At 36.7% G+C, this 13,897-nt stretch overlaps 1 protein-coding gene across 8 annotated transcripts in view; it reads left to right on the forward strand.

Moving 5' to 3' along the window:
* The window catches only part of LOC145542216 (uncharacterized), a 41,380-nt gene that overhangs the window by 7,017 nt on the left and 20,466 nt on the right, over positions 1 to 13,897 (forward strand). For 3 of the 8 annotated variants that reach the window (XR_014079673.1, XR_014079675.1, XR_014079678.1), the window contains exon 2: positions 4,777 to 5,104. Coding sequence is in view for 2 of the 8 variants with exons in the window: in XM_081580606.1 (XP_081436732.1) it covers positions 5,076 to 5,104; positions 6,273 to 6,336; positions 11,617 to 11,698 (175 nt within the window). In the remaining 6 variants the exon portion in view is untranslated. Of the gene's footprint in view, positions 1 to 1,506; positions 1,687 to 1,823; positions 2,037 to 4,776; positions 5,105 to 6,272; positions 6,337 to 11,616; positions 11,699 to 13,897 lie in introns of all 8 variants that reach the window. The other 5 variants (XR_014079674.1, XR_014079676.1, XM_081580606.1 and 2 more) reach the window with 4 other exon arrangements.

Consider the following 13,897-nt stretch of genomic DNA (forward strand, 5'->3'; position numbering starts at 1 on the left):
GACTGAAATTTTTTATCCAAGATGGTAAATTATCTTATTAGAAAATACCACAAGTTTATCAGCCCACAAAATTTCTAGTTAGCCTTTTCTTTTCTTTATTGGAGTATAGATAGAACAGATACTTTACATTAACTTATTTGGCAAATCACTGACAAACCTTAATTTCTAAAAATGTAAAGTAATTATTAAATCCTAAAATGACATTTACAAAAAAAATTATACAATCTTTTTAAACAAGATGTACAAGAGTTTATTTATTGGAAAGAATGTGGGACCTGCTTGTATTTACCAAACAAAGTTGATTTTTCTGTTTTTTGATAGACTTGCCAATTGTCAGGCTGGAAATGCAAGTGTTATTCTGTCTGGAGATAGAACCATAACTAAATGACCCTCTATTCACGCTTTCCAGATTTATTGCTATTTATATTTTGTGTGTGTACTAAGTCGCTTCAGTCATGTCCGACTCTTTGTGACCCATGGACTATAACCTGCCAGACTTCTCTGTCCATGGGATTCTCCAGGCAAGAATACTGGAGTGGGTTGCCATGACCTTCTCCAGAGGATCTTCCTGACTCAGGGATTGAACCTGCATCTCTTGAGTCTCCTGCATTTGCAGGCAGGTTCTTTAACACTAGCGCCACCTGCGAAGCCCCCTATTTATGTTATGACTAGATAACTCCCTGAAGAAATTCGAACTGTTTTTATTCTTTATGTCTGAAATATAGTCTCTGCACATTTCCTCTTCAATAATTTCAGCACAGGTGTTTTTTCTCTCTTTCCCTTGTGAGACCATCAGTAGTCTGTCTAGTCAGAATGATGTTAATATTTGGGGACATTTTCCATGTTCCTTTATGAATCAAGGATTAGTCAGAGGAGATTAATTGGTATGTTGATTATTCAGGCCTCATAACCTCTCCTCTTTTTCTTCTTCTCCTCACCTTTTAGTTATTTCGTTACTCATTAGCAAGCTTATCAAAGAGTGGGCAGGCAGAGGAGGTGAAAATCGGCATTTTCTACCATTTTCCAGGACTGGTTAAAAGTTTTAAGTGTGGGAGGGATGGTAGTTAAGATGAAGAAAAGAAAACTATAAATGGAAATGAGGCTTTCTTTTTTATTACTCATAAATTTCATCTCAAGTGCAAAGGAAAAATGAATGTACTGCTACCTTTACTTTTTAAAAACATGTCTTTACAAGAACAGCATACATTAGTTTATTTATCAAAGCTGAGTCAAATAATACTATTCAGAAAATGAAATACAAAGCAGAGAGTCTTCTAAGTGCATATAGCTTGAAATACCTGTTGTTCACTTAGTTCCTACTTTACAAGCAGTAATAGGCCTTTTATGCCCAAACTCCCATCTTCCTTAGATATTCTTTTCCTTCTGGACATTAGATGAATTAGCCCCTCTGCTAATTTGCAATAAAGCTCTTTCTAGACATGATTTTACTCTAGTATTTTCCTGGTAAGACCTCCTGTTTGCTTCGCTGTTCATCATTTCTTGTAGTTCTGGAAAAACCGACCACCCCTTGGGAAGATGCTATTGTCCGTGTTCAGCCTTTAGGAGGAAGGAGAAGGATGATCTCCTCTTTACTGCATATGTGCTTGCTCAGTCACTCAGTTATGTTCAACTCTTTGTGAGCCCATGACTGTAGCCTGCAAGGCCTCTCTGTCTGAGATTTTCCAGGTAAGAATACTGGAATGGGTTGCCATTCCCTCTTTACTATTACATCCCAAACATGGACGTAGGTTCTGGTCCTAACTCTCCAAAACACATATGAGACCAGACTATAGCTTTTAACAAATTGTTTTTAATACTTACAGATAACAGAAGACTACCCAGTTCAGGGACACCGCAAACTGGATTAAATATTAGGCTGGGCTTCCCACGTCACTCAGTGTTAAGGAATCTGCCTGCCAGTACAGGAGATGTAAGAAATGCGGGTTCGATTCCAGGGTCAGGAAGATGCCCTGGAGAAGTAAAGTGCAACCACTCCATTATTCCTGCCTGGGAAATCCCATGGACAGAGGAGTCTGGTGAGTTACAGTCCATGGGGTCACAAAGAGTTAAACATGACTTAGTGACTAGACAATGATAACAACACAACAAATGACTCCTTAAGCTCTTGTGTGCATCTTAAAGAGAAATATTTCTTTCACCAACACTTTAGGAAAACTTGAGTATTTATCCATGCACTGAGTAGTGCCAGCCCTCTGCACACATCTAAAGCCTCCAAAGTGGGAGGATGCTTTCTCAACTCCAGTCTAAGATCAAGTTCTCAGTTTCTGAAATCCAAATGATCTTCATTTAAGGATATTCACTAACTACCCATCCCTGATCCATAGTACAGTTCAGTCGCTCAGTCGTGTCCGACTCCTTGCGACCCCATGAATTGCAGCACGTCAGGCCTTTCTGTCCATCACCAACTCCCGGAGTCCACCCAAACCCATGTCCATTGAGTCAGTGATGCCATCTAACCATCTCATCCTCTGTCGTCCCCTTCTCCTCCTGCCCCCAATCCTACCCAGCATTAGGGTCTTTTCCAATGAGTCAACTCTTCGCGTGAGGTGGCCAAAGTATTGGAGTTTCAGCTTCAACATCAGTCCTTCCAATGAACACCCAGGATTGATCTCCTTTAGGATGGATTGACTGGATCTCCTCGCAGTCCAAGGGACTCTCAAGAGTCTTCTCCAACACCACAGTTCAAAAGCATCAATTCTGCGGTGCTCAGCTTTCTTCACCAACCAACTCTCACATCCATACATGACCACTGGAAAAAACCATAGCCTTGACTAGACGGAAACTGTGCTAATCTTTAATATCCAATGGCTCACTCATATCAAAGGACCAACTCTTTGGAAAAGACTCTGATTTGGGGAAAGATTGCCAGCAAAAGGAGAAGGGGCAGAGGATGAGATGGTTAGTTAGACAGCATCACTGTCTCAATGCACATGCATCTGAGCAAGCTCTGGGACATAATGCAGGACAGAGGAGACTGGCGTGCTACAGTCCATGAAGTCATGAAAAGTCAGGCACAACTTAGCAACTGAACAACAACAAAAACAACAGCAATGCACTCAGAATGCATAATCTGACATTAGTGTATTGCCCAAGATCTGAGCTATTTCACTTGGTGGTAAGCCTCATTTGACCACGAACCATTCCTGTTAAACTGAGCCTCATAAAATGAAGACCTATTTGTTCTTATAGGTTGTCCTCTAACTTAAAGATTGCATGAGATTTTGTAGTCATCAAGGTCTTAATTCTTAATCTCTTGGTGTCAATTTCTCAAAAAACAGGGTGTGCATATGTACAAAAACACACATACTAACAAGCAAAATTTTCTAGAATTGCACTATAGATCATCATTGTTGCTGTTGTTCAGTCACTAAACCAGGCCCGACTCTCTGTGACCCCTTGGACTACAGGACGCCAGGCTTCCCTAAGTCATTCACTATCTCCCAGAGTTTGCTCAAACTCATGTCCACTGAGTTGGTGATGCTATCCAACCACCTCATCCCCTGCATTATTCTAAGTATTTCTCAGAAGGATACTGGACCTAGAGACACATTATTTCCCATGAAAAAATCCCACTATTTCACATAATCATACAGAGCAGATTATTTTCGTAGAGCACAGCAAGTTCCTTCATTTCATAAGAGTAACTGTTTTGCAGTTTCTTGACTAGAAATACCTACTACAGTAGTTTTTAAAAATAAAAGAAAGCATGGCTCTTAGGGTGGTTTCAAGTTCTCCTTTCTTAGCCTTTGAATATGATTATCTTCTAACTTCCAATATCTCCATTCAAAATTCAAAGATTTGGGGGGCAAATTTGGTTAGAATTCAAGAAATTTATGCTTCTTCTCCCCAAGAACCCTTTTCCATAAAATTGTTTCTCTCAAGCACCTATATCATAAATAGGAGCTTAGTCTTGGAAGCATGGTAGAAGGCAACCTGCCTTACCCTTTCCATATATAATACCAGAGCTTTCTTTGCTGCAAGCAAAATGCAAGCAAAAATTAAAAATATTTCTTTAGCAAATTTGCTTTTAAAGTTTTTGTATCAGATCATTCCCTCTTGACTTTAAGCTTTATTTCTGTGTTAATAACATTTTATTTCTTTCTACTTACTAGGCTGTCTTAGCAATATTTTGTTCTGCTGCTTTCTCGGATTGTAGGGCATCAGTTTCAGTTTATTTCTATCCTGTCTTCTTCCCCTGGTATGGTATCTTCTCTTTTCTGTAACAGCTTGTAGCAAATCTCTTCTTTCTCTGATTCTACTGAGCCTTTTATAGTGGTGACATGTAATGCCAATCTGTCTTACTTGATTCTAATTAATACGCTTCCAGACCCTCTCTGGGTGACCTGACTTTTAAGAAACACAACTAATTGGAAGACCCATCATAAATTATATACAGTTACGTCATTCAATACTGTAATGTAAGTGAAACATAAACTGATATCTTCACAAATCACATGGTACCTAAAGTTATGAATAAAGGAAAGACTTGATTACATTTGAATTATCTCCCTTTCCTGTTGAAATGATCTGTAAAGAAAGGAAGATGCTTGCAGATTTTCTGTTTTTATAGAGTGAAGATTATGTTCAAAGAGGTGACTAGATTTTGCAGCAACCTTTAAAAGATTATGTTCTCCCAATGTGCACTTAGCCTATGTTTATGAGTTGGATTGTGTCTGCCTCAAAAAATGATTATACTTAAGTCATTACCCTCAGTCCCTAAGAATGTGACCTTATTTAGAAATATGGTTATTGCAGATGCAGCTAGTTAAGTTAACTTGAAGTCATACTGGAGGAATGTGGTCCAGTAATCTAACCACTGGTGTCCTGATAAAAAGGGGAAAGTTTTATAATGAAGACATGAAGAAAGTGAGAACATAAAGTGAAGATAAAGGCAGACATTGAGGTGATGCTTCTACAAGCTAAGGAATGTCAGAGATTGCCACCAAGCTGCCAGGATCTGTGGAAGGAATGGACAGATTCTTCCTCACAAGCCTCATAAGAGGAAGCTGGGACATGGAGGGAGAGCTTGTCCAGGGGAGCTGCTGCTGCTTGAAATGCTATGTGAGGAAGAGCGAGAGAGCAGGTGAGCTAACTCTGGCTTCTCCTTTCCTTCTGCCCTCTATGTCTGGTCAATGTCTCTTATGGGCTGAATTTAGCTGTGAGCTAGCAGGCAATGGCACCTGGGAAATGAAGTTTGCAGTGGAAATGTAGGAAATATATTTTTTTGTCTCCAAAGCAAAATAATTGGCAAGGCCAGCATGAAATGACTTTCAGATGTGGTGACAGGAGTTGACAATTTTTCACAAATGGTACCCACATTTTGTTGAAAGGTGGACTAACATTTACTCAGTGTTTACTCTGTGCCAGGCACTGGTTGGATATTTTAATATTTCTTACATTATTTCATTGATTTTATATAAGCCTATGTAGCAGTTTTATTGTATACATTTAATGTTGAAGGAGACTTAAACATAGACTATTTAGATGTTTTATACATCTGTAATAGCTGAAGTTCCAACACTTTGGCCACCTGACGTGAAGAGCCAACTTGCTGGGAAAATTGAGGGCAGGAGGAGAAGGGGGTGGCAGAGGACGAGATGGTTGGATGCCATCACTGACTAAATGGACATGAGTTTGAGCAAACTCTGAGAGGTAGTGAAGGGCAGGCTTCCCTGCCTGGCGTGCTGCAATCCATGGGGTTAGAGAGTCGGACATGACTTAGCAACTGAACAACAACCATACATCTGGTGGCTGGTAAAACAAGAATTTGAACCATTTGTTTTGTCTGAGTCCAATCCAGTGCCCATGCAATTTGTCTGCTTCATCTCACTGGGCTGTGGGTCAGGTTGAGGAGATAAGGTGAGAGATTGGTAATGGATGAAGAGGCAAGAACCTGTAACACAAAAATTGATCAGGCAGTTGAATGACAGATTTGTGTAACAAGGATAGATGCCAGATAGTAGAGTAGCTGAGTTGTAGACTCAGTATGAACAGACAACGGAATTTAAATCATAGCTTATGGTATTTTAATGGATGTGTTGGAATAAGAATCTTTTATTATACATTTTAAATACATAGGTAATGTAGAGAAATGATCATAACTGTTTTACTTCGATTAGAAAGTTGAACATATTTGAAAAAAGAGTGGTACGTGGGTAAACTTACATAGCTAGAAACTTGCAAAATATGTTTATGGTAATGTGACAGATTAGGAATTTAAGTGTAGCAGTGAATGACACTGACCTTCTTAGGTTCCAACCACAGGCAACAACTAGGCATCATCTTCAACTGTCTCCTCCCACGACCGTTGCTAAGGTAAGAAAGCCATAGAGTAGCCCAAGGAAACCATTTATTTTAGGATTATGATCTACTGAAAGACTTGGAAGTGCATAGTCTAGAATTATAATCTGGCAAATAAAATTTCTTTGACACGTGATAAAATCTGCAAATACACAGACTTTACCATATTTCTTTAAACTATACCTGCATCATGAATAACAATGGTATACATGCAGATGACCTACACACTGTCTTAGTCACTAGGAAGACGTGTAAATTTTGGTGGGGATTGGTGCTCTCCCCTCTATTGGGATTGGGGCAGTTGTAGAGAGAATCTTCTCCTCCTGCTTGCATCTCCCTAAATGAGATGGAATCCCTTGTATGTTGGTAAAATTGAGAAGACCTTGATATTTACTGACAAAGTTTTTGCTTTTCTGCTGGGTGTTCTTATCTATCCCCGAAATGGGCAGTGGAGCTCACCCTCTCTCCCTCCCATCCCTCTCATGTTATGTTCTATTCTCCCTCCCGTCATTCTTCTCCCTTCCCTCCCTTCTGTCTCCATCCACTTCCTTCCCTCTCTTACTTTTATCTGCTTCAAAAATTGTTACAGAAGGAATTGGTCTCTTCTCTACTTTCTTTTTCTACCCAGTAAGGAAAGTCAGGTCATGTCACAACTTTCTCTTTCTCCTTCCTTTCTACTTGTAGCTTGGGGCCACATAACCTTTCAGATATCTCACTATTTTCCCCACTACACCAGTTTTGAAATCATCCTGATGCCTAGAGCTATTGTGCCCATCTTATCACTTCCTATCTCTTAGCATCACACAAATAGTTTCACTTTCCAGCTTCTTCAGTGAATTCCTTTCTTTCCAATACCCTCAGTTTCCACTCTTCCATGTATGTCCTTCTGCATGTAAATGTTCCTTGTTGGATTAATGCAGTCATGCTCCTATCCACTCTGAGAGTTGTTAGCATCAATCAGTACCTCATATCAATTTGTGTTCCTAAATTTTGCCTTGCTTGTGTGTGTGCTAAGTTGCTTCAGTCGTGTCCAACTCTTTGCAGCCCTATAGACTGTAGCCTGCCAGGCTACTCTGTCCATGTGATTCTCCAGGCAAGAATACTTGAATGAGTTGCCATGCCCTTCTCCAGGGGATCTTCCTGACCCAGGGATCGAAACTGTATCTCCTGCAACTCCTGTATTGCAGATAGATTCTTTACCACTGAGCCACTGGGGAAGTCCAAATTTTGCCTTACTCAATTTTTATTCTAAGTATTCAACGTAAGTTTGACTATACCATGCATATACTAGATATTTAGATTCTAAACCTCTGAAAGGTAAAATCTGTGTTTTCATTCTCAGGGTGGGACTTTTTTTTCTCACCTAAAGGTTAGGTAGAAACAAATTTCATTTTCCCTTAGTAGGTAGACAGATTTTCTTCCCCTCTAAGATCTTTTTACTGAAGACAGAGTCTCTTGAAGGTTTCAGTAATTAGCTGTGCCCTTTCTAATTTCATGCCTCTTATAGCCCCAATCCTTTCTCAAAATTATAGTTAATCTGAACTCTTGTTTATAAGCAATTTTGATAATCTCATTTCCCCACTGAAGAGATATAGTATACTATGCTAAGTGAAAAAAGACAGAGAAAGACAAATTCTGTATGGTATCACTTACATGTGAAATCTAAAACAAACAAAAAAAATAACACAACAAATTAGTGAATATATCAAAAAGAAACCAACTCATAGAAATAGAGAACAAACTAGTGCTTACCAGTGGGGAGTGGAGGAAGGGTAATATAGGGGTGAGGAAGTGGGAGATACAAATTATTGGCTGTAAGATAGGCTCAAGGATGTAATGTACAGCACAGGAAAAATAGCCAATGTTTTATAATAACTGTAAATGGAAAGTAACCTTTAAAAATTAAATAAAGATAAAAAATTAAATAAAAAGAGCCATGGCAGAACCAGACATAGCATTATTGCTATGGCCTCATTTTCCCTTTTGTTTCTGTCTTTTGAGATTTTTCCCTTTTTTCTCCTGGGAGATCCATTTTAAAATATGTTTGTTATATTTTATCCAGTATCAGTTTAACTTCTGCTTAGTCCACCTTGTTTCCAGTTTTCAGGTTATTCTATTACAGTCCCATGTTGTAGGATTTGCTCACCCTGTCCTAGAGATGAGGAAATCAGGCCAAAAGTGACACCCACACCACCACGTGGCTATGAAACAGCAGAGTCAGGAGTGTAGCTCAGAGAGTCCATGCAGTTAACCAATCACCCTAGCATGAGACTTTAGTTCCCCAATTTCACCTTTAGAACTCTTTAAATTATCATCCTCTTCTAGTAAAACTAAAAAGAGCTAAAATATAGGAGAAGCATTTAGCTCTCTAAATGAATAATCTTGAGATGATTTCTAGGGAATCACATCAAAGACATTAAAAAGTCCAGGTGAATATTCATTTTGTATTATGTATGGGCACGTGAGCTGGCTTTAAATTACATATTTGGCGAAGTTTCAAGTTTTAATATTTTAAGGCTTAGAAGTTAAAAAAAAAACACATTGTCTTCAATTTCTTTATAACTCAGATAGCAAATCTTCAATATTTACTGTATAGAAAATGAACTTAAAGAGATGAAAGACATGGTTAGAAAAAGTCTCCCAAAATGCCAGGCTGCACTTAGGAAAACATCTTGCATTTGAGGCAATCTTTTTCCTGCTGTGTGATTAGCCTTTGGTTCTGCCAGATATCCCAGCAGTGTCACTGGCCTGCTACCAGTGTGTATGGGTTTGACTCTCTGTATCCTGTAGTTTTGAATACATGAGAAAGAAAAGTGTGTAAGAAAAAGAGAGGTTAAAAGCATAAGTATTCATTAGTATATTTAATGGTTAATGATATTAGACTCCACTTTTCCTTTCATAAATCAAAAAGTTATGACCACTACTTTTTCCTAACTGGTACTGCTAGAGTCCATATACAGTATATTAACTGAAACTGAATATGTTAGGCCAATATTGCTCATGTCCGTTTCTGTAGTTAGATTTTGTGTGAGAATCAAACAATAAAATGACAAATATGAAAGGAACTGAAACGTTCTTTGGGTGGGATGTCCATAACTTACACAACACTCCATATATGTGCTTTTAAGATTTGAAAGGTGCTAAAGAACTTGAAAATATGGGTGACATACATAGATGATCTCTGAAGAATTCAAATTAGCAAAATTAATGAGACATAGAAAACATGAATAGGTCAAAAACTATAGATAAGATGAGTATAAAATAGATGACAAAATTGCAAAGTGCCTAGCCTGATGGAGCATGCTCATCAGAAGGAAAAAGAAGGTAAAAACAGTAATCTGACTCTGAAATTTAATTTGTATTTTAAAAATGACAAGTCTATAGGAATGTTAGAAAAAAACAGTATAATGAATACCAGTGTATCCCACACCTAGATTTACCAACTGTTAGCATCTTGCCAAGTCTGATCCCCCTCTCTCTATAAATAGACATACAATTCCCTTTTGCCAAATCATTCGGAAGTAGATTCCAGCCATCATGATACCTCATGCCTAAAACTTCATCATGTATCTGCCAAGAACAGGGACATCTTCTGGCAAACACACATGCTCATCACACCCAAGAACATCACTATTACTTATAGAACACCATACAGACCACACTAAATACTAAATTTTCCCATTTCTTCAAAATATTTCATATAGCTGATTTTTCCTTTTGATTCAGGATCCGATTAGGGTTTCACATTGTGATTGATACTTATGTGTCTCAAATGTCCCTTGGAACAGCCACACTACCTCTGCTCTTCCTCCACGCTCCCACTCTGTTCCTCTTGATATCTTCCTTTAGAGTTCAGCTGTCTAGCAGGATACCTACATTCTGAATTCTTTTGTTTCTTCAGGATTTAGTACAAAGTGATCCAGGAAGGATACCTTAAGGCCATTTGTTTCTGTTTGTATTCAATGTTTTCATTCTTTTTGTTTTAATTCTGTGTTTTTAATATGTAAGACATTGATGTGCTTAAAAAAATCAAAACAATAGAAAGTGATATATTCAGAAAATCTTGATCCCTTGCATATCCATCCATCCCAATGCTACTTATTTCTATAGGATGCTATTATTATCAAATTCTAGTTATTTTTAATTTTTTGTAAATAAGAAAAAATATATTTATGTTATTTCCTCACAAAGCTATTATATTACACACACTTATCTGTTTCATTTTTTTTAAACTAATTTTAATTTTGACAAAATATAGATTTATAGAAGATCTGCAAAAATAGTATGGGGTTTCCATATACCCATCATTCAGTTTCCCCTAAAGTTAAAATCTCATATTACTGTGGTACATTTGTCAAAACCAAGAAACTAACATTAGTGCCTTACTGTTAACTAAACTTTAGACTTTACTAGAGTTTTACTAGTTTTCCCACTAATGTCCTTTTTTGGTTCTAGGATCCCATGAAAAAAACACTACATTGCTTTTAGTTATCATGTCTCTTTAGTCTCATTTGCTCTCTGACAATTTCTTAGTTTTTCCTTTTTTTCCTGACCTTGGCACTTTTGAGATGTGTTGGTTAGGTATTTTATGGGATATCCATCATGTTGGATTTGTCTAATGATTAGACTGAGGTTATGGGTTTGGGGGAAGAATACTACAAAGATGAGATTCCCCTCTCATTGCATCATAACGAGGGACTTGTTATCAACCTGACTTATCACTAGTTAATTTGATTACTTGATTAAGGTAGGGCTTAACAGTCACTTTTTTCCTTCCTTTATTCTATCCTTTGGAAGTTAGTTTCTATATCCAGCTAATGTTCAAAAGGGAGTAGTTGCTTTTTTGAATATACCATATTTATTCAATCAATGCCCCATGGATGAGCATTTGAGTTGTTTCTAATATTATTAGGTTATAGTATCAATTATAAATATTGTCATAATAGTTGCCTTTTATCATACTGAAGAAGGTTTTTTCTATTCTTTTTATTCTGAGAATGCTTAATAGAATGAGTATTGAGCTTTATTAAATGCATTTTCTGATTTTTTGAGATGTCATTTCTTTTTTTTCCTGTTAGTGGTGAATTACATTGGGTTTCCAGTATTAAATAAACCTTGCATTCCTGGGGTAAACTATACTTTGCCATGATATATAAATCTTTTTATTAATTACTGAATTAAATTCATTAAAAATTTGCCAAGAATGTGTGTATCTATGTTGGTAAAAGCTGATAGTCTGTAATTTTATGTTCTTATGAATCAATAATTCCTCATTAAGTTCTTATATTTTATCAGGTCCAACTAGAGAATATTGTATGCTGTCTCTTAATCATATTGGGCAGTGACCTGGGGGCAGCATGTTCACCTCTTTCTCTTGGTTAGTGACTGATGTGTTTTTGTGTCTCTTAATTGTTGTGTCTTGTAATGCCATGATTCCCATGACTCCCCAACCAAAGATAAAAGGTTTTTCTTAAGCCAATCAGTTTGATTGCATGTTTTATGGAAAGTTCACAATGTGACCCAAATTATTTATTAATTCTTTCATTATAACAAAATAATTAATTCTTCCAAGGTGTTTGACTCTTTTCTTACTAGGAAAATATCCTTATTCTTTGTAATCAAAATCTTGAGGATTTATTAGGGGGCCCACTCTCCTACTACCCATTGTCTTTTCTGGTAGCAGAAAGGACTGCTGAGAAAAGTGGATTGATATCTGGGCATCTTAGACATGTAATCCATAGATCAGACTTGTGAATGTCTATATATGGGTTCTGAATGATAGAAGAGATAAGAATTCATACGTTTTTCAACTGATATCCTGAGGTTTGTGTGTATGTATGTGTCTATGTATAGATGCATGTGTTTATTTTGTGTTTCAAGTTTTATTGAGATATACTCGGGGTTTGAATTGCCTTCTTAGTTTCAGTGATGGAGCACTGATCTTTAGTTCTATTCAGTTAACAAGAGACAGAAGGAATCTGTACTTCCCTTGAGGTTTATTTTAGAGTAAGGGTGGAAAATCTAAACTTGGATGATAGAAGATAATTAGGCTAAAAAAGCATTTAACCACTCTTACTATTGCGCATATGAATATCCCCTACCTATATCCTTCTTAACTCTCACTCATGTTTCGTTGTGAATTAAATGATGAAAAGATACATAAAATAAAAAAGTGTATGAAAGAAATAAAATTAAGATAATTTTCTAAAAGGAAAAGGGATAAGAATGATAATAGTCTATGACATTGGAGAGTCAAAAATAACCTTTTTCCAGTTGAAGCACATTGTTATTTAATTTGGAGATTTAAACTGGGTTAAGCAGGCAGCATATGTATTTACTTTTACTTTCATAGCATTTTAAAAATGTTTAAATTGATGCCAAAATTTTAAAATCATGATTTTTTTTTTCCCCATAAAAATCTAGAATTCTGGTTTCTCTCGAAACATCAAAAAGATTTGGCTGGTCTGGGCTCAATGCTCTTCTGAAAACAATTAGCTCTCACTAAGTGGTGCTTCTTCTTTTACATGGATGTCATGTTTGTCCAGTTTATGATAGTCTACCTCTGAGTAACTTCACTCATTTTATATAACTTTCTGGCCTGAGTAGGCATTTGAGTTTGAAATCCCAGATATAACTACTGACAGCTTTCTTTGTTAGGATTCTTATGCGCATAATAAAGGAATTTAGTTTCAGATCAACATGGTATTTGATGACTTGTGAGAAGATAAAGTATTTTTCTGTAGTGAAATTTAGAACTTATAGGAGGTCTTGCTAGGGTGGACAAGATGAAAGTATGTGCTCAAAGTTACTCAGCAGAGTTAATCTGTTTTATTTTATACATTTCTAATTGCTTATGCCTAAAATATTGTTAGTTAATTTCCATGAAGGATCAGAATTGGTAGTTAGATGGCAAGTAAAACAAGGAGGTAGGAAGGAAACACTAAAAGAAATTACACAGTAGCACAAATATTGATTAATCCAGTTTCTAGACTTAGACTAGATTACTGAAGTCTGGTCCTGAAAGTTTTGCTACCTGAGTATGATGATTACAGACAACCAAGTTGACAATTATATGGGTTATCCCGCTTTACCATTTCATAATAACTGATTGACAATTAACTCTGTCATGATAATCAAGTTAATAATGAGCAAAGATACAGGCAATTATTTTGGTGGTCCACTTTTGAGGTCTAATAATGCCAGCTAGATTTCATATTTATTATTATATTATTGATACATGCCTAATGGATATTTCATTAGTGAACTGACACCACAGGGAATCCATCATAATGTATCTGCTTATAATGTTGTCTAAACTTTAATATATTTCATGTGAGTACTGAAAAATCACATGTACCAATTATCAAAATAACATGAATGCTTTATCTGAGATTCAACTGAAATGACAGGGGAGGGTTTTCTTCACTTAGATAAACAATGAAACTAATTAGAGTTATAATAAAAGGTTGGTGTGCAATGGGAAAGTAAGAGCAAACAACCAGTTTATAGAGATCAGAAGTAAGCCATTTCTGAAAAAAAACAGATAGTTCGTGCAATAGATTTGAATCCTAGGAAG

This window comes from Giraffa tippelskirchi, chromosome 3 (genome assembly GCF_054371585.1).
Source record: "Giraffa tippelskirchi isolate mGirTip1 chromosome 3, T2T-mGirTip1v1.2.pri, whole genome shotgun sequence".
Taxonomy (NCBI): Eukaryota; Metazoa; Chordata; class Mammalia; order Artiodactyla; family Giraffidae; genus Giraffa; species Giraffa tippelskirchi.